We start from the raw sequence: 25,626 nt of genomic DNA on the forward strand, positions 1-25,626 counted from the left end.
ATATTTGGCTATTCAAAATAATGAAAAACTTTCTTTAAACTGTATGATAAACAGGGAAAGAAATGCATGTTGCAGTCAAGCAAACACACAACAGAGGGCCACATCACTGTTCCTTAGCAATTAAAGTCTTACTCATACTGCACCAAAGGCTATTTCAGTCCTCTTCCAGCCCAGTTACCTCAGGCATCTTCATGTTTTTTTTTCCCCTTTTGCTCTTCTTTTCTGTTTTTCTGGCTTTTTCTTTGCAGCAAGATTGTGATTCAAAGTCTATGAATGCTGATTATTATTGATGCATACCACAAGGTCAATCTGAGCTCACCAACTGTCTGTAGTAGAGGAGGCTGTGAATATTTGTATTTTATGGAACAGATAAATTTGGCATTTTCATTCCAATCACAACACACACACTTTCACTAAAGACAAGATCATCCAGTTTGACAACTCTAATCTGCTTGACATGAACATTACACATGGACATCCTTGCAAAATCACTTTATGCATCCATCTTCCACCTCACTGTTCTGTCACTCAGTCATTACAGGCAGAGAAGTGCTCTGAATAAATCTCAATTCTTGTCATTTTTTCCTCCCACACCTCTAAGCTTGCCACAGATCCACCGTTAGTGAGTGGCCCAGAATACAGCTGAATGACAGCGCTGTCCAACACGCCACGTCTGCTGCAGACAAATCTGGCAGCTTCCCATTCTCTATCATCTGCTCACACCATCTTCCTCACATGCTAAATTCTGTCTTTCTCTGCTGGTTTTCAATCCTCAGACCTTTACGTTTTTTCTTTTCTTCCAGCGTATAAGTGTTGTAACTTATTTGTTTTTTCTGGTGAAAGTCACAAAAACCAATCTCATGAATAGATAGAAATAGATAGATAGCACCTGTAGGAGAGACACAGCACTCACTATCTTGTCAATTCTTTTCAGCTTGGGTGGTACATTGTTAAAGCAGTGCAGGATAAATTTTCTCTGTTGTACAAATGTGATTTTCTGCTCATACCCCATGCGATGTGTTGACACAGAGAAAGGGGAGGTAGTATGAAGTCACTGTCACATAATCAAAATCTGGGGGCTGCTGAACACATTTACAACAAATGATTTAAGACAGATTTGCTTCACCAAAACAATGATATCACCAGACTGACATCATTGATTCATTTACTCCTTCCACTGCAGTGTGACTAAAATTGTAAATCAGCAAGAGGAAGGTTGATGTCAAAAAAAAAAAAAAAAAGCAGTTTTGGCCATGGCTGAACAAAGATTGGTCATAAAGTGAGCTCATGTCCTAGCTGTTAAAAGTCCAACATAATGGCAATCTATTACTGTAATAGTAAGCACTAAATTGCCTAAAATCATTCTTTACATTATAATATTTCACAAAGTAATTGTGGTGGAAATAAAAACAAGTCATTTAGCCACCTCAGTGAAGGAGACTGAATCCCAATTATTCAAAGAATCAGAGCTAAACTTTTATACATGGGGTGGCCTGAGGGTGTGAAAAATATCATTAGGTCAAATATACTAAGAAAGGTAATTATTGTGTCCCTCTCTCTACATACACTGCAGTGCTGAGACACAAGAATCAGAACATCTTTACGTTGATATTGGGATCACCAAGTGGAAATATTTTCAACAAGTCAAAAAGAACCCTAGAACAGTAAGCTGGTTGTTATGGGGCACAGTATGTGGTGCTTGTTGTTTTGGGGAATTAATGGCTTCTGCCCCTAGCATAGTGGTCCTCAAACTGGCCCCCAACTTCTATGCAGAATCTATGCTGTATATCCAGACATAGAAATAAAAAGAGTTATCACAAAGTCCTTACATGTTTACATTTTCCTATTGGGTGGATTCTCAAAACATTTACCACATGACTTCAAGAGCTGTTACTTTGACAAAGTGAAATATTTCTGATCAGAAAATAACATTTTAATGTAAACATAAAACCTAAATAAAGAAATAAAATAAAAATGTGTGATGTCACATATCTGTAATTCTTTCAGTTCTTTCTAATAAATCTGTCAGTGCAGTTTCAAACATGTTCACCTCTTTTCATTTCAGAACATGATGATAAATGTAAAAAGTTTCAATCAGTTACACAGAATGGATCATTTTATGCTGTTTTTCCCGTTATTTTTCCCTTCCTTGCCTGTTTACCTGATAATATTTAATTTAATGATTAAAAAAGAGAGCTTTCAGGAGCACACATTACAGTGACAGATTTTTATAACTTAAGACTTGGAAAAGAAAAATGTCTCTCTTCTGCATACTAGTGGAATACCTTGCGGAATTATTTTCTTTTTATACAGATATATTCTCAGGCCTCTAAGGAAAACACTAAATATTGGCTCATGATGGAGAAAAGGAAAGCAAAAGCTAATAGATGAATAGCTATCTATCTATCTAGCTAGCTAGCTAGCTAGATAGCTAGCCAGACGCAGACAGACAGACAGACAGACAGACAGACAGACAGACAGATAGATAGATAGATAGATAGATAGATAGATAGATAGATAGATAGATAGATAGATAGATAGATAGATAGATAGATAGATAGATAGATAGATAGATAGATAGATAGATAGATAGATAGATAGATAGATAGATAGATAATTAACTTGCTGCATCACTTTGTCTGTCTTTCATTCCCAAGGGTCCAAAGATCTCAAATCTCAAACCTGCACAGTTCATTTTACCTGCTGATGTCTGATACCTTGAATCAAAGCTCTAACTCTGACAGCTTCCATAGTTTGATCAAGAGGTCTTTTAATATTATTTCATTTTGTTGAGGAGCAAGAAATAAAATTATTTTAGTTTTTTTTTTTTTTCCAGCAAATCTAATTAGTGTGTATTTGATTGGTTATATGACCATGTCATAGACAAGTTCATCTTGTCTGTGTAACTGTTTTGCAAATTATTGACTTTAAATTTGGATCTGCACCTGCATTACCCAGTGTCCCATGCACACAAAACATACCATATACAAAAGGATCTCAAAAAAACTATCCTACCCCTATTATGTCAAGAATTATATTGTATTAAATTATTCAGTACTATAAACAGCCATCTCAAAACCAACCAGAAAACTCATCACCTCTCTAGTTTCAATTAATAATTTATACTAAAAACAAGTTCTGACGTTGCAGTTGAATGAAACTTTGAATAATTTTTTCCAAGTCAAAACACAATATGTACAATAAAATATGTTTTGTTGTGTGATCCATGGTTTAGGTTTGAAGTGTGAGAAAAATTACGTTTATTTAAAAAAAGAACTTGGCTAGAAAACAGAGCAAGGTCACTGTGTTTGAGATCATGACAGGGGCTTCATTCAACAGAATACAATAGTACCAGCCAGTACAGTCGCCCCGCTGTCCCGTCTGGTGGCCAAATGGCCGAATGCAGACTGACCTACAGTATAGTTCCTCTCTTTTGACTCTGCTTTATGGGGGCACACACACTCATTCACACAGAGCACAAGAGCTCAGTCTGTCCAGGAGTCAGTAGCAGCATTATTCAAGGGAAAACTGAATTTTGGGAAGTATTTGGCCAACGTTTGACAGGAGGGTTGAGGGCAAATGTTCAAACAAGAGCCACGTACACACTGACACAAACAGCCACGCAAATTTGGAGCTGAACCATCCCACCCTGTTTCAGTTTCCTGTCAACGGTTACAATAGTATCTGCCTGCAAGCTGTGTAACCCAACCCTATCTTATCAAGTGCAGGCTCAGACAGAGCTTATGCATGTGTGTGAGGAGTAGAACGTGTGTGTTCCCCAGGAGGAATGGGGAATGAATTCAGTCCACAGGAATGCACAGCTGAGTCTGACTGCTTTTATATCAGAGCACCTACTGTATGTTTTTGACAAAACTGCTAATTTCTCACTTTTCTAGTAACCCTTGTGTTTCATTAACACAGTCATTGCTCTTTAGCCCAGAGGTGCAATTTTGATCATGAATAATTAAAAATACAACCTGTTTTCTTGTAAAATGTTTTATTCCCCCCCTGATCGAAATATGTGGCAGTATACAAAGAACAGCTACAAGCTGGGCTCACACATTAAATAGGAAACAAAAGAGGAATTGTTTCATGTTTTAAAGTTATTAGGGCCTTGCCTTTGTAAACAAACTTTTATATAGAAAAATAAATGTGATATTATTTCAATTTGGGCTGAGCTGAAGCAAAGTTGACGCTTTTGCTACAAAAAGGAGTTGTATGTATTAAAATAGACTTAACCTGCTTTGAAAAGTTTACATTTTTCCTGATGCTGTATAAATCTGTAGTAGAGATTCAGCAAAATGAAGCCTAAGATGACATAACATTCTTTGAGTTTCCATTTAGCCTCCTTTCATACTTTCATTTGAAGTGTGATTCTTATCTGTTAAATGTCCTGTAAACATGCATGCACTTCTTTATAACTACAGCTGTTTCAAACCTGAGTGAATATCACCATCTTGTCCTGGCTAGAACACTTACTCTTTACCGCCTACACTTCTCTGAAAATAGACAACCCACAGGGAGCATGAGACACATTCAGAGCTCTGCACCTTTAGAAACAATAAAATGCCTTTAGCCCACCACTTTACCATCACCAACATGTGCTCTTGACTCTCCTTTTGACTTTTTCCACATGTTCCAGAGTGTGTTCAGCTAAGAATATACCTATATACTGAAACCTAAACAAGGTGATGAGACACATGATTAGGGCTTTTAAACTACATCCTCTTCAGTCATAGATTTTGTGCTCAAGCCTGGGGACATAATTTTATTTGCTTTTGAAAATAACATGCAAAAAATGTTATGTGTATGACTAATATATTCAATATTCAAACATTTAAAGTGATTAAATTTGACAAAGGATAAGTAGAGAGAAAATCTTCCAACTAGTGAGAGCTTTTTTTTGGAGTAAAACACAATCAGAGATAAATATTAGACAGTCATTGTCTTACATAAAATAGTACAAGCCACTGCAACCATATCCAGGTGTTACATAGAACATTTACTTCTGTGCCTATAATCTGCTTTAGCTGACTTTCAAAGAAGCCTGTGGTTGAATTATGTCCCCTTTCAACTCCTGACCCATCAAACTTTCTAACCACCCATCCTTAGATTGTATCTGATATATTTCATTAAATATATACACCAAAGGCAGCCCATTTCCAACCCACCCACTTAATGGTTTGTTATGATTTTGGTGATTTAAGCTTAACGTGGTGTAGCAGTAACAGAAAATTGATGTAATACTACAAGCCAGACACAGTGATATATACCATATCATAAGCAGGTTTGTGCAAGTTCATGACACCCACAAATCACAGCGTAATGATATACTGTACATGTGGGGAGTGCTCTGAACAGATTGCTGCAGACAGCACCAATTAAATGATGGTTTAAGTGTGTTGTTGTCATGGTGACTAAGCTAGTGGGCTACCTCTGAAATTCTGTTTCATATCAAATGCTGTTGCTTTTGTTCCTGTGTCCATATCTTCATCCTTAACCCCCCACCCCACCCTTTTCTCAGTGTGTCTGTGCTTGTGTCTGTCAGACTGGCTGAATAAACACAAGAAAAAAACACAACCCAGTTAACCAGTTTCCAAATGCCCTGTCGTCTGCACCACCCCAGTCTTTGCATGTCTCTTTCTATTTTTTCTCCCTGCTGTGCCTTCATCCATGTTACCATGTTCGACAGTTAGCAGATATTGTGGCACAAGATTCAGTGGGGGTGGAGGATTTGTGCCACAGGGGGTTTACAGTCTGTCTCCCCAATGTTTCTAAAGGAAACAGTGTGTTTCATTGTTTACCCTGGTGTTTACAGACACCACTGTAAATGGGTTTATGTGATCTGCCTAATCTGAGAGAGAAAGCCTGACCGGAGAAGCGTGGGAGCTTTGAATATTTTGATTTAAGTGACCTTCCCCTTTTATGCTCTGTTGCTCTGTCTGGCTCTGTTGCAAGTCTACACAGGTAAAAAACAAAGGCAGCAGACAAATACAAGGACAGGATCAGGTTGATAGGATCAGCGTTACTGTAAGTTGGCGCTATACTTTCCTTTCCAGGTCTTTTTTAAATACAAGCCAAAATATGACTCCAATGTAAGTTTTTTTTCTTTTACTTGCTTTAACATTTTGGTTTGATTCAGACAACATAAACTACTTGGTTGTGCTTATGAAAGCCATTAGAAGCCTTACACACTCACAAAGTAACACCATGTGACAAGGTGGGTGGATGTATAATAGTTTTACAGGAGTTTGTGAAACTATCATGAAGCATAATCTATTTACTTGTGTTTTGGGGACAAATTCCTCATGTCTCTATGCAGATAAACCACAGTTTAGGTTTCAGCATCCACCCATTTACTCCTGCTTAGCCAGGATTGGGTGAAGGGAGGCCAACAGTCTAAGGAGAGATTCCCAGACCTCCCCTTTTCTCAGTCACTTCTTCTAGCTCTGTTGGTGGGACCTGTGTGATCTCCTGACTGTTTTGATAATGTTGTATCAACAGCTCTCAGTAATCCACTCGGTGAGTACAATGTAAGTTACTGATGGCCAAATCTAAGAAAATCCAAGAGCAAATTATTACATTTATATGCAGAACCACAAACAAAGGAGAAGGAGACAAGGTTTAAGAGGACTTCTATATTATGACTGAAAAAGCCGTATGACTCAACTAAGCTGGTGGCAAGTTGCCTGGAAGAAAGATGGAAAGCATGAGATGTAGACAAGTATAGGCAGGTAGGTAGAAAGCAAATCAGTCAGGGAAGAGGAGGAGGAGGGGAGGAAGAACATTGAGGAGAGCAGTGAGACAGATGAACACAACACAGGCCTGTTGGGGATCACTGTTATACAACAACAGACGGGAAGGTGCAGACTAATTACAATGCACAAGTACATGATACTGAGATTGGGCTAATTGTGGGGACTGTTGTGTGTGTGTGTGTGTTTGTGTGTGTGCACTGGTGTCTTTGCAGCCTTTGCATGCAGGATTTATCTTTGCCCAGCAGGCAGTGTTGCACCATATGGTCTACAGAGTAGATATTCCTTAAAAACACACAAACACTCACACTTAGATGCAAAGACATGCAAGCTCACACATGGACACAGACTTTAGCACGCACACACATTCACACACAGATAATGTGATGGAGAGGAAGCAGAGGAAGACAGACATTGGTGAGCAAGATAGAGCCATCTGCCCATTCTGGATTGCTGAGATTCACAAATCACAAACCAAATAATAAAAAAATTACACAACTTGCAATTTGCTGAAGCAAACAGTGGATTATATGTGCCAACAGAAAGTCTAACTGTTAGGGTTTACATAAAATCAGACAGAAGGAGAAGTTGGTTTAACAAAATGTTAACCACAAAGAGTTTTGTTTTCATTGTCCAGACAGGAAGTTTGAGGCAAATGAATAGCTGACAAGATGCCTTCCCTGGATTCCCCTCAGACACTAGGCCCTCAAAGGGGGAGGGCTTCCACTAAGCTCCTCAGTTCCCATATGGTCTGTAGGCTTATGCACCCTGAGATGACATGTGAGGGCAACCCCAGAGGCTGTATCCACATAGAAGAAGCAGGAACAACATGGAGGGCAGGCTGCATCTATGAGCCTTCAGAGCTGCAGAATCATGAAGGACACAGTTTTTTATTGCGTGTGTGTGTTAAGCATTTTCCATTCTTCAAACACAGTATTTGTCTGATCAAACTCGTTCAACAAGATATGTAACAAGATGGAATTTACATGTGTGCGCATGTCAAGGGAAATAAAGAAAGTGCAGTAATGACTCTGTGTCATATGATCTGCACAGTAACACTAATGGCATTAGCCTGAATGAGACCCCTACAGTGTTGCTGGCTGCTTCTCTACCTTGTGTTTTCTCCATCCTCCTTTTTTCTCCTCTCTGTCATCTCCAGCTTGTTTTCAAAACATTCCTCTTTTCTGTTGGATTTATCACTTACATCTTGTGTATGGTCTCATTTTAGACAAATGGAAATGATTTTGTCTTTATTTACAGTTGCTAGTTTACACACCCAGTGATAAACATCCCAGATCTTTTTTTTTCTTTTTTTTTTTGGATCAAAGAATGGGCTGAACTTGCAGTGCAGAACTGAAAAAGGATCAAAGGAGGCAATTAACAGATAAAAGATGAGATGTGCATGTGTAATCTTTATATATATATATATATATATATATATATATATATATATAGAGAGAGAGAGAGAGAGAGAGAGAGAGAGAGAGAGATAAAGAGAGACAAAAAACTAACTTACAAAACAAAAAGACTCTGGCGTCAAAACTGTGACATGGCAAGGCATGGACTAACTAAGCTAACAGCACTAACAGGAAGCAAGAGCAAACAGAAGGCAATGAACTGGAAAGCAGGAACTGAAATCAAAGGATTTACGTAAATACATAGAAGGAACCAACAAGGCACAGGCGAAGTGAATCAGCTAATTAACCAGGTCAACTAATAAGCAGAAAACACAGAACAAAAACCAAACACATGAAACAAGAACAAACTGTAAACCATGACAGAGAGCTTTTCTTCAGAAATTGCTCTTGGAAGATTTGGAATATTTTATCTGTGACATGCCAGTCAGTTGTCTGAGCTTGTTGTTAGTTTTGTGAGAAATGGCTGATGAGTCATTTTAATCATCATCTTAGAAACAGGTAAAAACCCTTCTTATAATTTTCATTACTTTCTGTCATGTGTCCTGTTAGTCATCCTCTGTAAGTTTAATGTTTGTGCTCCATTAACACACCTGTTAACTCACACTTCATTGGCTTACCAATGTGTGGACTAGTTGTTTCTTCGAATAATCTTGATGGGTAGACTTGGGTCTGGAAAACCTGGGTTCAAGTCCCTGCGCTGAAACATTCTTGTAAGTGAAGAATTTTTTTGTTAAAACAAATGATGGGTAAGATGGTAGAGCAGCGCCATGATGGTCTGCCATCTTGAAACTACAGTTTTCCCTGTCAGCCAGCGCATAGTGATTGAGATACAGGGGGAGAAGATAAAAGAGTCGCTTACTGAACTGGCAAGTTGGAAAATCTGGTAAAATAGTTATTCACAAAAATGCAGGACCAGCAGCAGGACGAGAGTCTTTATCACCGCCGCCAAGAAAGCAAAAAAGGGGACTTAAAAGGCAGCATGCCCCGATGATACAAAAAGTCAAATACAAAAAGGAAAAACATCGGTCTAGTTTTCTCCAGGTAGGCGTTCAAGAAGGAGAAATGGGATGCTGAAGTTGTCAGCTTTCTCCTCAACAAGTAGGTCACTGATATTTCCTAAATTAGCCTGGAGCTAACTTTTTTCATTGGGTTTTGTTAGACAGTGTTGCTCGTTACCACGGGCAGCATAAGTAGTTTCAGCCTCGTTGGTACAGAAGTTTATGTTTACATGGTTTCAGTTGCTTTCATAATCACGGTAAATGGCAGCTTTTTACAGTCACGGTAAAGCCGGACCAAAAGCCGATGGGAAGGCTTTATGAGCTGGTTTTTACTGTGAAAAAAGTGGGTGCTGTGTCGCAGTTTCACCTGTGAGAACCACTCTTCCTTCTAAACACAGAGGAACGATATCTGACAGTGAATTTCCGTCCACAAGATGTTTTCCTTCTTCCGATTATGATCCAAAGGGAACATCTTCACCGGAGTATGTTTGAAATACAGTAACGGTTTTACTGGTTAATACATACTTCTGTATTTGTTTCATGGTCACATATGTATACTGTTATTGTAAAGAGGATGGAAGTCTGGTTGCTGGTATTGTGAAGTAAACATAAGTAGGCAAACTGTGTTGATGAATTTGGCAGCAGTGAATAAAGTTAACGTTCAGCTTCAAAAGTGAGTTCTTTGTGTGTAACAGAGTGAACACTATTAACTATCAGATGACATGCTTTCATTTGCATTGTCAAGGCCTTTTGAGATACGGTGGCTATCGTTGTTGCAAAACGTGTTTGAGAATAAGTTAACTGACCAGTGACCAGTTAACTCAGATAACTTAACTTAGTTCAGTTCCTTTAGGCTTTTTTATCTATGTGTGTGTGTGTGTGTGCATCAACCAAAGAATAAAAACATTTAAGATTAGTTTTTGTCAGGGCATGCCATTACGTATCTAGTTTTTATGAATAGCTTGATTAGCTTAACACAAAGTTTAAATAAGCTGCAGTATGTAGAATTATATACTTCATTTACATAAAAGCAGCACTGATCTCATCAAGTTAAAAAAAAAAAAAAAAAAAAAAGCCTAAAACTCCTGAAACTGCTGAAATGATGTAGACATGCCCTGAAGGAAGATAGACTGTTGAAGGAAAAAAGGAAAAAAAGCAGCACAAGGACCAACACTGAGATACACAGCGGGGCAGGAAGTCTTAGATGGAGACACCCTTCCTTCCTGTCAGCACACTGATCACCAACACTGGACACCATTCAGTCTCACATGACATGACACATGTGACAAGTATTATGGTGTACAGTACCACGTGTTGTACTGTGTGTATATTATATGAGTCGTACTATCTTACTTTAAGTAACATAAAACCAGTCAATCTTTGGAGGGAACTGAACACAAAGAAATTTAAGTAATGCTATAGGATCTGTTTGGCAGCTAACTTTGTGTCAAAAGAACAGCGGGGAAATATATGTGTGTTTGAGTAAGGGAAATGCTGGTCTCAGCAAATCACTCTATAATGAAGCTGATGATGCTGTTGCATTGAGCACAGTATATTTGTTGATGTGTTCTTACTCCGACATGCCTGATTTAGATTAATGAACTTCCTCATCAACTTATTTGTAAGCCTGTTAATGAGCCACTAATTTCATTTAGGTGTGTTAAAGTAGGTTTACCTCTAAAACATGCAGGGCAGTGGGTCCTGAGGACCAGGACTGGGAAACACTGCGACTGAGCATATGTATAAGACATGGACAAACACACCATAATTTCTCCAACAGGTTGGTGGACTCATACATCCAGTTCATCATTTGACTGTCACCACCTCTGACCATATGTGGATAAGAGGCCCCTGATTTTGTTATTCTACCAACACAAATCACAATAAAAATAATGGGGCAAACACACCTAGTGACATCATCATGACTAAATGTATTGACCTAATATTCAACGGCATGATGAATGTTGATGCTTTGTGCATGGATGGGAGACCATTAGTCATCCCCTAATGTGAATCTCCAGTGTTACGCTTCAAGAAAATTCCACATTGTCTACGATTATGTCCTCTCCAAAACGTGCCCTTATGTGCCTACATATGTGCATGCAGACAAATATTGCCTACAATTATGTTAAATTAATAGGCAGGCCATTTTTATAAGAATAAACAACCACAAGGTCATGTGATCAATTCCAATAAAAGAGCAGAAAATGGGGCCCATGATGGCAATGGTCACATTGTAAAAAGAATGTATTTCAGCCAGTATGAATATATTTTTGTAACCTTAACCAAGTGATGCCATAGGCTAAAGAAAACCAAGAAATAGGAATGTTTTGTTGCAATGTGTTGACTTGAAATGAAAAGTGTCCATGAAGATGGCTATTGTGTTGTAAAAAGAATATTTTATTTTTAACCACATCAAAGTGATGCTTGTGTTAACCCAACCAGGTAGTGAGAAAAGTATAGTAGGGTTGTTGTGCAGGACTGAATATATGTTGGTCTGGATCTCATGTCACACCAGGGTGGAAAGAGCTGTGTTTAGCTGCCACATCTCCTCCTTTTGAGGACTTTGTGGCTTGTTAGACCAGATGAAGACGTCTGCTCTGATGTGGAAACACTCATATTGCATTTACCTACTGCCACTTTACTGGACACAGTTATTAATCTAAATGTGAACAAATGACAGATGCAACTATCCAGGGCCTTGTTCTAAACAAACAAACAAAAAAATAAAAAAAAAACCTAATATGTTGTATGATAAGGCTCTAGAATCCTAAAAATTTGATTTAGTGAAGATAAACAACTGTTTGTTGTTAACAAGAAAACTCATTTGCACCAATGGACATGTTATCCAGTTAGTGACATTAAAATGATGACTAATTAAATGTGAATTTGATTTAAAGCATATTCTCTGACACTGCACAGCAGCAGGACTGGTGACCACAGTGTAGCAGGACACAGAGTCCAGCAATGTGGGTCAGTAGACTGGAGAATTAAAGTGTCACAGGAGACTTCCTCCTCCACAGCTCCACACAGGATATGAGCAATTTCCTTAAAGCGAACCCTCTCTAAAATTTGGAGGAGCCCATTCAAAGTGAAGGGTCATATGTGGGGCATCTTTTACATCTTAAAGATAACAAAATGTTTTCATGTTGGAACAATGTGCAAGTACATGCGTGTATGATGTGCCCACATACATAGTGATGTTTGTCAGAAGAAAAATTTCACACTGGTTTCAGTGAAAACGAAAGTAACACAAGTGACCTATACAGTAATAATCTGGTGTTATGTGCTAACACTGATTTTCTGCTCTATCACAATCACTTCCTGCAGCAACATGTTGAGGCAGATTCTTTGGCATTCTGGGTGGGGCTGCCTAGTGTCAAATAAGTCAACAGTCAGCTGTGCTGAATGCTGATCTGTCTGCACACTTCCTGTGATGACCAAATATGGGAAACATCTCTGAAACACCATGGCTAGGAGCTAAATGCATCTTTAATTAGCTTCTGTGTAAATGACTTTGTCACTCCCACAGGTGGGTTTCTTGACACCCTCAAGAAAGCTGTAAAGAAATACATTTTATTACAATAAGAACATCTTATTTTGATTTTAAAAATACTCCCTATATCAAAAGACCTGACTCATATACTTTTTATCTTTATGAAAACTTTGGTTCGTACATTTGTTGGCCGCTTTCCCACAATGTTATTTTTCTGCTCCTTGGTTGCTCAGGTTATAAAAGAGATGTTGCATAAAGCTGCCTTAGGAGAGAAGTTTGATGATAAATACAGACTCTTGGGCTGAGGGTACAGAAACAGAGGAGGACTAATAAAACACACACATGCCCTGAGCTGAAAAGCACAAAACAACTAAATTCCTGGAACATTAAATGAAAATGGGCCAAGCAGGTGATGGAAATCACAGAAAACAATGAAATGATGAGAACAGTCAGGAACTCAGTGGGAAAAGGGGTAAAGATGGTGGGAAGAGAAAAAAAAACTGAATTACAAATGGGGGAGGAAGGTCACTGATGTCATGCCACGTTAGTCAGAATGCTGAAGTTGCCGTGATGACAGGAGGGCAGGCCAGGGTGGTAGGAGGCAGTCACGTGACCCAGCGTCAAGCCCCGGAGGAGGATGCAACTAACCTCCTTCCCTCCACCACATTTCTACCAGATGTGGGAGGGGGGAGGGGGGCAGGAAAGTGGCTGAAAGTGGATAGTAAGTGATGTTTGTTAGAAGCATAAAGATTGTTTCTTTAACTGTGCTGAAAACTGGAGAAGCAGGATTAAATGATGAGTGAAGACAGATTTTTCTTACCAGAGGGGCAAGGTTCATGCCCCACTGACATAAGCCATCCTATCCTGGTGGAGTGAACATAGAAAGACACTAACTCCCCCCCAGGAAGCAGCTGCACCAGATTTTCCCAAGTTAAAACTTAACCGGCATCATTTATGAAGGACTTTGAGAACATTTAGCCAGTATTTTTCTGAGATTGTGCTGAAATAAAGCATTAACCCTGGGAAGTGAACTCTAATCAGGACAGGACAATAATGGTTACATCACAATTATCTTATCTTCATTACTGTTGGAAGCCAAACGTGTAAATGAAATCTGGGCATTGATAAATGAAAACAGGTTGAATAATCAAAATGTAAAAAACGAAAGAAAAAAGGTTTTCTGTTAGTAGTTATTCAGATTAACCACTGCAGAAATAAACTAGATGGCAAATCTAAAATTTGCATGTCCAAAAAAGATGAATTTAAACTGAAGTTGAACTGATACTCAACTGTGTTACACGACTCAACAAAGACAAAAGCAGCAAAAGCATTTGCTTTTCTTTCTGGATAAAAGCTTACTTTCATTTTCACTTTGTTTTTGTTTTCAAGCAACACGAGAAGGAAATATCTTCTGAAGGTGAATTGAACAAAACAAGGTTGTGGCTTTTTACATTTTTTCCTCTATTAACAGCTACAGCAAAAAAAAAAAACAAGTTGAGGGAAAGTGTATTTTGCAGGCTAGGACACTATGTTCAATAAGCAGAATTTGCATAGAGACCAGCAAGTAAACATCCTGAAAACTCAAAATCAAGATAACGCTACAAAATATCCTGCCTAAACCTAAACAGATGCAGCAACATCACAACTGGTGGAGAGGATTGATCACTACTATCGGTACTATCTGTCTTTAAAACCAACAACTGAACAAAAGTATTTGTACAATAAATGAACTGAATCTAATGTGACTGAAAAGAGACCAAAATCTACACAACCCCAGTTGATAATTGAGATGTGACTACAATCACAATTTGAAGCACACTTTATTATTTCTTATGTAGTTCTCTATGACGTAGATGAAATTATGTCCCTTACAAGCTTTTCTATTTAGTCTGCAGACAAACTGCTCTCAAGATGCTGAAATTTTGATGTGCTAAATATTTTACTATATTCACCATAGTTATGTCCATCTTCCATTTAGATGTGGAGTGGTCTTAGCGCTTTTTTTTACAGAAATCAGCCGCCTGTTAAAGGCTAAAAACAAAGCATTAAGGATGGCACAGCAAGCAGAATGGTACTCTTAGCTTGGTGGAGCTGAAGGAAATGACTGATTTTAAATCACTATAAGCTCAGGCTCTTCTTAAATGTTAATTGCGCAACCCAATTCAGGAAGCTGTTAGTGTGAAACTATCAAGCAGATTTTAAGAACTTAGGAAGGTCTTTACACACAAACCTAATAACAGATTTAGAAAAAGCTGTTACAACCCAGTTTAGATCCAGACGTGCTTTTCTGCTGCTGACCGTGCCCTGACACGAGGGGTGTGGGTATTAACATGGTACAAAACTAACTGGGTTCAACTTCTGCTGCCTGTTCTGTGATCTAATGTACCACTTCCTCAAATCTTATTCAAGGCTGTGAGCAAGCATAAAGTAATGAGGAAAATAATCAAACTTTTTCTCTTCCTGTACGTCATTTACACCATAACCTCAGGACCTACATCTACAGCCTGCTGTGCAGCCATTGATTTACAGTGCCCAACTCACTTGGGGCAAAAGGTAACACTGTGATATCAGAGAAGTTATTAAAAGTGTTAATGCCATAAATTTGATAAGCAGATATCTAAAGATGATTATTTTCATAGCAGACAGCTATATTTGATTATACTGGTAGACATAAAACTCCAGTGTGTCAACTTCACCACCCACTCTATGACCTGATTTCACCACCGTCATAATTAAAACACTGATAGTGACTGAGCTCAATTACAAATCAAGTCCTTAAGCATTACTTCTCCTCCCTCAGACTAGTGAACAAATGCTATTAATCCACACAAGAGACTGTGAGTAACTAGTCCTGTCTGGCTGGGTGCTCTGGCCTAGTTTCCTTTTCAGATTGAGCTCTGGTGTGAACCAAGACAACTGTGCTATGATTATCTAAAGATGGGCATAAAGAGTATTTTGACTGTGTGCCCAGTGGGATCAATCTTGTGACACAGTGGGGTGGTATCTGGAGGCATGTTTGGACAAACCTTGCACTCTCTTTAATCCTTTTATCACAGCTGCTTGTTCTTTCTCTGCCTTTGTTATCGTTTATTTGGGGATATTCCTCATTCGGCTTTTATCAGAGACATGACCAGAGAAAAACAAAACAAAGTTAGCACATGGAGGGCAAGTCTAAGGTCAAAACAATTAAACTAACAGTATAAAATACATTTTATACCACTTTTTAATCAAATTCCAACTTTCTTCATCCTATCCCATCTTCCTTTCAGCTCAGGCTAGAGGCATGTCCAGACATTACAGTTGAAGGAATGCATGGAATGACAGGAATTCTGGGGCATTCCCTTGGCACAACCAGCTCAGAGTGAGAAGACCGCTCCCTGGTTTCCAGAGAAAATGGAATAAAGGAACTAATCGACTGTCAGTCATGATGGCTCTCGCTTTCAGTTGGCGCTTGTTAAAATCAGGAGACAAACATAATAATTTAGACTGTTAATCCCACACTTGGAGAGCAACACAACAACTGTCAGGTCTAATACAGCCCACTGCTGCTGTAAAGGAACCTGGTGGCACAGGGGAGGTGAGTGATGCTGCTGCAGCCCATGTCTGAACAAAGTTCTGGTGTTGGAATGCTGCAGGAATCTAAACTGCAGTGTTTAAATCTGCACGATGCGAGTTAACTGCAGTCTGTGTCCGCTCAAGTGTGGCTGAAGGAGAGAAACACAAAGCTCATTCAGCCTTTAAGGGCAAGACAAATAAGAAGCAAATGGATATTCCGGGGTTGTTATGGTGATGCACAAGAGGAAACGATAGCAACACAGGCTAGAAAATTAATGCTTGCTGCTTATAAACTAAAAATGAACAATGATATGTGTGGTTTTTGCTCCATTATAAATAGATTTGATGTGCCACAGCAAACAACATGTAAGTCATCTGACAGAAAAGAGAAAGCAAGGCTAATAGAGTTGAATGGATTTCAAAGAGTGAACTGACTTGTACAGATACATAACAGGCACATCTGCCAAGAAAAAAAGAAACAGACAGGGCAAAACCGTTCTGTTGAACACAAGAGAGCCTCAAAAATAGCACGATGATGCCGGGAGAGAAAGAGAAGCCTGTAATTCAGCGAGGAGCCTATATAGTGATTAAGTCCCATGTAAAAAATGCAAACACACACCACCCACTCTCACTGGCTCTGTCGCAACACTTCCTGTCAGAGCAACTGCTTTCAACAGCAAAAAATGAAAATCTTGCATCAGGCCAACAAGAAAACTTCACCCTCATTTTATCTTTTATATATATATATATATATACACTACCGTTCAAAAGTTTGGGGTCACTTCCCTATTGAATCCCATGGCAAAGTGACCCCAAACTTTTGAACGGTACTGTATATATATATTTTGGGTCAGTACAAAACAGCTGGTAAATATACTACGTAAAATATTTTTTTCATAAACTAACATTCCTTTAAAATACCACCAACTGTCATGATGTCAAAGAATATATATATGCATGTGGCGACTGGGAGAAAGATGATCAAACAAACCAGCGGCAAGTCACCATTCCAGCAGCAACTAAACTCCCATAGGTCACGAGGCCACCATGAGCAGCCATACCACATCCCAACCCCCCTTAACCATGGCAACCACATCACATGACCATCTCCCATGACCAACAACCACTGACAGGCTGGGCTATCTGTAAAACCAAAGCACCACTGATTTCGTGATAGCTGCAACTGAAACCCGTAGCTTCAAATAGCCTAATTAAACTCTTAAAAGTGGAAGCAACACAGCAATTTCAGGTATTTAAAATGCCACCTTAACATTTGGACATTTAGGAGGTTGATTTCAATTAGAATTACAAGCACAAAGAAAACGCTTGTGCTTTGTTGCACAACAAAAAGAAAACAGGAAGTAAATCTTTCACCTTGCTTCTTACTAAGAGAAAGATAAAAAGAAACAGGAACTCGACAGGCCCCTATCTCTCCAAAGGGCAAATTCTTCTGCTATCAGATGTTTATACCACAGCAAGACACTGAAACTGTGCAGCAACAAAGGAGGGTATACATTTACAGTAACTGGGGCATAGCTGTAAAATCTTCTCCCTCTCACCCACTACCAGTCTGATTATTATTATGTTAAAGCAGAGTTCAGTTTGAGCTCTGCTCCTGCCTGATCACACAATCTACATCAAGACCTTGGAGGAAACATGCCTTTAGCTTTGACTTCACAAAGATAACACAGCTGGAAAGTAGCCATGGCTGGTGGTGGATGCGAGTAAGATCTGAGACCTGCTATCTAGAGTCACAAAAAAAAACAAAGCTCCTCTCCACAGAAACTGAATTTTGAGATGAGAGGTTCTTTTCAGCTGCCAGGAGAGTGACAAGTTCATCACACATGTGTGAACATGCACATGGCTACTTCTCCACTAACACACAAAGTTGGATGATAATGTAAAAGATCTGTATGCATACACACACAAGGGTTGAGCTATAAATTCAGTGCTATTGTTTATGAAGTTGAATTAAATACTGTTCTTATGGTAATAAATATACAATATTAACTGTGATGCCAAGCTTTAATACATGCCACTATTTTACTGCACCTGTTGAATGCAATAGTCACACTGTAGCCTGACCTCCCCCATTCCTTGAAGTCACATGATACAGGCAAAGCCAAAGAATACATATGATACCATTGCTTACACTGGGTAACATGCAGATACCCAAGCCTGCACAGTCCCACACAGCAATCTGGGCCAGCACAGGACATTGGCAGGCACATTTGCTCAGACTCACTGAACATGACCCACAGAAGATATACCACAACGCAGATACAGTTGGACTAAAAAAACCTGTGCTCTCAGAAAAACTGGACTCTATGTGAGGCTTGTTTTGTGTTTGTTTACATTCTGCCCCTCAAGCCATGCTGCGGTCGGCCAGCCAGCCACCTCTAGGTAATCCCTGTGGGTAAACAGCAGCAGAGCGGTAGCTTGCTCAGTCTTACCAACCTCTCCATATCACACCACAGCACCCACACAAAGTACAGCCAGGCTAAAGCTCTGGGCTCAAACACTGCTACACCCACACAGTTAAAAGAGACATCTCCTTTGAGCTGCATTGCCTGGCCTTGACCAGTAAGATGCTCAATAGATTTGAAGTGCACTGCTTTAATGTTGTTGGTGAAAACCACTCAGGATCACCAAAGGGGCAGGAAATAAATACAGTGGCGTCTTTTAAAATTACCTTAACATTAATTCCAGCTGTTGAAAAGTGTTGCAAGTGATTGAATAGCCTGAAAATAACCATACTTACAATGGTAATGTCATGTCAATGCTGTAACACATGATCAGGGGTAAGGACTCATCTCTTTTTAAACTAGTCACACCGTGAATGTACCCAGTGCTGTTTACTTTCAGTTTGGAACTTTACATCACAGTGGTTTCCAACTGTAGCCACAAGGAAAGTTTTGTTTTTGTAGAACAGGATGGCTAGGCAGCAGGAGAAACACACAACTGAATTTTTGAGTTAACAGAAAAAAAAAACCCTTTCATGTCTTTGGTAAAGCCACAAGAAACAGAGCTTTCATAAACCGGTTTGGTACATTTTCTTTTAACTTGAAACAACAACAAAACAGCAGCCTATTTCTACTGTAGTCCTCTTTCTTGTTTGGGGCCTATTTTATATCATTAACTATGAGAAAACTTGTGCTAATTTTTTTTTTCTTCAGTTAGATTAATGCAAGTTAAAATATTTGCTTTTTAAACTAAAGTATTACTGTGGGCATTTGGTGTCCCCCTAATATTTGTGTGTACTCATACAAATAAAGATGGTGCTAATGCTTGTTCTAATAACAATTGTGGTTGAGGTAATACAATGAAACAACAAGCTTTTAACAAAAAAGACAGCCCGTTCTCTTTTTTTTAAAAAATTCCATTTGTATTAAAAATCTTTTTTTTAAAACAGACAGCCCATTGTTAAATGGCCGATCCGAAATTAAACTTACAATCAGGTTAGATTTGTCAACGGTACATCATCACATATGCTGTTAAAAACAACAAAAAAAAAACAAACAAACAGAATTTATTTGATTTAAGTGGTCTGGAAGGTAAGTGATGTGTATTGTTATCACGCAAAGAGGGTTCCAGTACCTGTGCATTTCAAGAAATAGATTTGGCCAGACCAAGCAGACACTGTAGAATGCAAATAGTTTGAAAAGGCCAATGAAAAACATACAGAAAATCACCATTCCAATAACAAAAAGCCTACTTTAGTTTTTTTTTTTTACTTGTTTTTAGCCTCCACCCTTACAAGTATATCCAGAAGAGTTCACTGGCTTGTGGACTGCCATATTGAAGGGTTCTTTTGGTGATATATGTAAGTTGGCACTGATTTGTTTTGGAAAGGCACTCGACACAAGGGCGATCATGTCAGCGTCCCCAAATCACTTCAGTTTGGGTCCTCTCACACACTGAGGAGGTGAAGAACAAAGTGGCACTCGTCATGTGTACTCCACCGGATATGTGGTTTCTTCTGACTTTGGGGGAATAAAAAGATATGATTCAGAGTGTCATATAGCGTTGCTCCAAAAAGGGTTAGGGTGCCCAAATCTTTACCCCAGACTGTGCAGTTATTTAACAAAATATATTCTTTCTCCCTGCCTTCTTCTTGTACACAAATATCCATTTATGAGTTTCTGTAAGTGTTAGCCTCCAGATCGTTTCCACTGGGATTTAGTTCCAGTAAGAGGTTCAGCTGGAAAAGGTGAAGGGGAGTTTTGCAGGAACTCTGGATCTGAGTTGACGTTGACATTGATGGTGGACACTGATCGTGCAGCAACGATACTCCAAGCCAGCATAATTCCTGAGGAGTGGACCCCTCCCTCTGTCTCAGTTGCTCCCTCCTCCTCCTGTCCCCCTGCAGCATTCCTCCCTGCATTTTCCTCCAAGGCCAGAGTGAGACACGAAGAAGAACTCAACAGTACAGACTTGCTGCAACACACTGCATACACAAAGCACAAAAAAGGCTCATGAATAAACGCTAACAACTTCAGAGAAAACATAAAGTAAAATACTTTGCTTCTGAGGCTTATTCCAGGCTCTGTTAAACAAAGAACACCTTGCTGATCCCTAAATGTAGGTCATACAAGAGCACAAGAATCTCTCAAACACCTCTTTTGCAGCTGTTTAACAGCTTTAAAGTGTGTGTTAAAGTTTTTAAACACTAAGTTTTGAAACTTGGATCAAATCAGTCAAAGCTTTGTCATTAAGTTCTGCAAAATAGCGAGAATACTTCCTCAGTTTGCTAAACAAAACAATAGATTACAAGTGCACAACTAATGCAGTACAATGAATGCTAACGTTCTATAATAAAAGAGCTGATACTGCTTGAATCAAGCCAAATTTAGCTTACATCCGGTAGGATCCTCTTCAGACATCTATAGTTAGCTTTGACATGGGCTAATTGCGGAGTTTAATAACAACTTTATAACTGGTTATGTAGCCTCGTGTCATAGTTGCTAGTGTCATCTTTTCGTTAGCAGTGTCTAATAGTGTCTTAACTTACCATTGCAAACTTAAAACTGAGCAAAGAATAACTTTATGATTGTCTTTTTTCCTTAAAGAATTACACAGGACGAGCAGCAGTGGTCGTCGCCATTTGGTGTTGAGTTATAGTTCATCTGTCGGACTATCTCTGCAAACAGTTCGTCAACTGAGCTTTTATTTTTGGCCGAAGTTTCCATGAACGGGCAGTTCCAGTCGTCCGCCAGTGCCTTCCCCTCACCGGACGACACCTCCCTTTCCCCCTCCAGGTCCACTTTGTTTCCAACCAGAATCATCGGCACTCTCTCGTACCTTTTCACCCGAATTATCTGATCCCTCATCGGTTTGATATCCTGAAAGCTCTGCTGGTTCACAAGACTATAGACCAGAATGAAACCCTGCCCATTTTTTATGTAGAGGTCTCGCATTGAGGCGAATTGTTCGGTCCCCGCCGTGTCCAGGATCTCCAGGACAGACGGAGAAGAGTCCACCTCGATCTCCTTCCTGTAAAAATCCTCTATCGTAGGGTCGTATTTCTCTATGAAAGATCCCGTCACAAACTGGACGGTCAAAGCGGATTTACCGACCCCCCCAGACCCAAGAACCACTACTTTGTACTCTCTCATGGTTCTCAAAGCGGTGGACACTCCTGCTTCCTCTCCGCTGTGAACCCGCTAGCCGCCCTGCTGGGTTTCAAACCGCTCGCCGCCGCCAGCAGTTTTGTACGAGCTTTTGTACGGTGGTGAAAACGGGGCGTGGCCGTCAACTATCGCCGCACGGGAGGTGAACACAATTGCCTCGGACCCACGCTCAGCATTTGTATAACAGCATGCTGAGCTCCCGACGACAGAACAACCGGGTCTTGTCCAAGCTTCCCCCGTTTTCGTTCAAGCGGCCACCGTGTGTTGGTTGCGCTCTTTGTTAGTCAAGTCATACGTAATCTAAAGCTACTACTTCCTGCATTGGTTGCCAAAATTAAACTGCCCACGACTCACTATTTCCAGCTAAATTCTCACAATTAAGATTCTATTTGTTAAATAATATAAATATATATAAATTTCGCTACTATATTTGTATTTCTCTGTATTTATTATATAAATTTTTATTTTCATATAACAATTCTATTATTTTGATATAACTTCCGGTATTAATCTTGCTAACTCTTACAAACATGACACAACCACGAGCGCTCAGCGCTTCCTGTCCGCACTCAGCACGCATTTTGCGTCCCGCGTCACTCGATAAATATTCTCCAGTATTTCGTTAAAGGTGCAGTGAAGCTGTTATCGCACAGTCAGCGCTGCTCCAAGTACCCACGCAAGCCTGCCACACCTTAGTTTCGACATCCTTTGACTTAGCACTGCTTGACTCATCATGCAATTTACTGGAAAGGTCTACCCATCGAGATTTCTCTAATAAGCTTGTTACATTGTCTTAAAATGAAGTGGGCTCGTGAGTTTTTTCGTCAGAGTTTGTCAGATAAGTTTCAGTGTTATCCGAAGTCAAGTTGCATTAACCTACGGGTTACTGGATAATTCTACAGAACATGAACAATTATTTCTTGAATTTGGAATTGGATTTTCATTGATGTTAAGGGTGCTAAGTGTTCTTTAACATAAACACAAGAACAAGAGGGAAATGAATCACCTTTTCAGTGAAGCATGACCTCACGTGACACATTATGAAGGCTTTTTTGTGTGTGCATATTTTGTTTTTCAGTGCAACCCAAGATCAGATTAATATTTATTTCCTCGTTCATGAACTTTGAGCCACTTTGTGTAGACATGTGGAGCAATATCTGACTCAAAGCTGCCAGAAAATAAAACTGCATTTCCTCCTGGCTGGTTTAGTTATTAAACATATTGTCTGCAACAATAAATGACAAATGACTCATGATGCAAAATCAAAGCAAAAAAACCCATTTGATTAGATTTTGATATAAAAAGTTTTTTTCTCATCTTTATGCTCTAGATAATACAATAGATTATTACAATTTTCAATCAGTGCCTGTAAGCAGAGGAAAACAATGCTATAGTTAGGATTTCACTACCTTAAACTCCACTGGATCAACTGGAGTTTAATTCAACCACAAATAATCACCACCATATTCATTCAATGTGATTAGACTTAGGAATGGAAAAATTAGTCAGTGAGTCATTATGTGTCATTGTAACTACTGGACCTTTAAGTCATGTTCACAACTTCCCAGCACAAGCAGATGCAAAACAGGAATTCAGATGATTTTGCCACAGGTTTAGTTTTGTGTCACAGTTGATAAAACATGTGGACTGAGCAGTCATGTGGGTTTCCCCAAGTACCCTGCAGCTAGCCACTCCCCAAATCCCATTAAGAAACAAGCCAAATCCTTTATAAAGACAATCAGCTGTCTGGCCTGATGGGGTGTGAGAGGTAATGTGAACTAAAGCCTTGTGATGTGGGCTGTCACATCTGTGAGAATAATCACCCTTAATCTGAGGACCAGTCAGTGTTATCAGAGAGGACCAAACTTTGTTTTCACATACTATTGATAATTAAATAGACACTGTCACCTTAAGTTATTGGTGTGCCAAGCTCTCCAGGTAAATTCTCAATAACAAACTATCAAAGAGCAAGATGATGGTGATGTGTTGCTTTTCACACTGTCGCCATAGTGGCTGAGCCTCTGGCTTCACCATAACTAGCCTGCTTGAACAATGAGACAGCATTTGTTGGAGATATCTCACATTGAATAAAACTCACATTGCAAGCATTCATTTAACTACTTTGATTTAATAAAATTTCTGAAACACAGTGCTCTGAAAAAATAAATATCAGGCCAATTGTAAAACAAATACGATGGTTGCAGTCAATCCAAACTGAATTAGATTCTCAGGTTTTAATGGCCTTTTTTGCTTTCAGGAGAATACATGTGCACATTTATATTAAAATTAATTTACCCCCACTTCTCCAAGTATGAGCATAATTCTGATACTAAACATCACAAAATGAAGGTAAAAAAAAAAAAAACAATTGTCTTTCAGGCATGATTGACCAGTATACCCACCCCTTCCTTTCTGTGTTATTATGAGTCCTCCATTTTTTAAAAATATAACTTTATTGATCAGTGTTCACAACATCTGCAACCACAGCCTCCCACAAAAAGGTCATAGAAGTGCAAAGTCCTAATAAATCTGACATTTGAGAAGTGCCCATAAATTCTCAATCAGACTGAAGTCAGGTGAGGAAGCGGGACGGGTCATTATTAGGTCACCTTTGAAGCTCTTGCTGATGGAACACCGTCCTGCATAAAGATCACTGCCTTCTTGAACGCTGCAGGTTTCATCAAAACATCTACTAACTTACTGTTGGTTTGAGAGTTAACATTTAGTCTTAAACTCCGAACTAGCAGGTCCATCATTGTGTTTAAGCACAAATCCCTCTCATTTAATCTTTGTTAAAAAATCTTTGAGGTCATATTTCAATGTCCCTTTCATTGGCCAAGACAAACTTTCTAGTCTTTAGTAAAGGTTTTCCAGGTTTCTTGAAGGACCTAAGCTCCTCTTCGGATGTCGGCTGCCTTTTGTTCCATTTTCTGTCAAAATGATCCCACACTGCTTCAGTAACGTTGTGGTTAGGGTTATGGGGAGGATTCATCTCTCCACGTGACCTGCTAACACTGACTTTTAGTTCTTTCATGTATTTTTTGACAAACTATATGACTTCTTGAAAGCCACCCTTCAAGGGTGATCATTTTTGATAAGGCTTTGATGAAAAATAGATAGTTAAATTGAAGGATCTGATAAATTTTTCCAGGTCCAGTGTTTGTTTTTTGCTTGTTTGTTGTTGTTTTTTCCCTGTTTTTCAACAACATTACTTTAAGATGCTAAACTCCATTTGTTCAACTTCCAAATTTTTAAAGGCACAATACATATGCATTTTTACATATGCTGAGATGTGACAAGATTTCTGATAATAGCTCTTTGGAATACACCTTGTTGGGGCAAAAGTACAATTTTATGCCTTTAATGTGTCATTTTATTTATTTATTTATTAAAACCACAGCAATGGGGCCAAAGGTCTTAGCAACAGGCTGCTAGTAACAAAGTGCCCCAAGACACACTTTCAGAAAGTCTGGAGAATTATTGCTTAAAACCATTTTGAAAGATTGTAACAACGTCTGGTTTCTGGAAACAAAATAACAAGAAGGGAAGAGAGACTCAAGCATTTCACACAGTATAATATCAGATGTGGTATACAGGCATATGATTTCACAACAAGCTAAGCTGCTTCAACGTTTTCTCTGTGGACGGCCTGCCTCTGTTAACAGACATGTACTGAAGAGTTGCTGCTTTGTTTAAACTCTGAGGTCACAGAATGAACAAAATGCAGTCTGGTAAAATTTCTAAACTTGCTTCATCCTAATGAGTCATGAGAGA

The 25,626-nt window shown here is 39.1% G+C and overlaps 1 protein-coding gene across 1 annotated transcript; it reads right to left on the bottom strand.

Annotated features, from left to right (window-relative positions):
• Positions 1 to 19,916: 19,916 nt before the first annotated feature.
• On the bottom strand, positions 19,917 to 22,122 carry LOC121646491 (ras-related protein Rap-2b). The gene is made up of 2 exons (XM_041995505.1): positions 21,234 to 22,122; positions 19,917 to 20,669 (listed from the first exon to the last, which is right to left on the bottom strand). Exon 1 carries the CDS (start codon positions 21,835 to 21,837, stop codon positions 21,286 to 21,288), a length of 552 nt encoding a protein of 183 aa, XP_041851439.1. The 5' UTR covers positions 21,838 to 22,122; the 3' UTR covers positions 19,917 to 20,669; positions 21,234 to 21,285.
• Positions 22,123 to 25,626: the final 3,504 nt, after the last annotated feature.

This window comes from Melanotaenia boesemani, chromosome 9 (genome assembly GCF_017639745.1).
Source record: "Melanotaenia boesemani isolate fMelBoe1 chromosome 9, fMelBoe1.pri, whole genome shotgun sequence".
NCBI lineage: Eukaryota > Metazoa > Chordata > Actinopteri > Atheriniformes > Melanotaeniidae > Melanotaenia > Melanotaenia boesemani.

What these genes read in the sequence shown, in the direction of transcription:
- LOC121646491 (XM_041995505.1), bottom strand. Translation starts at nt 21,837, where the DNA reads ATGAGAGAGTACAAAGTAGTGGTTCTTGGGTCTGGGGGGGTCGGTAAA.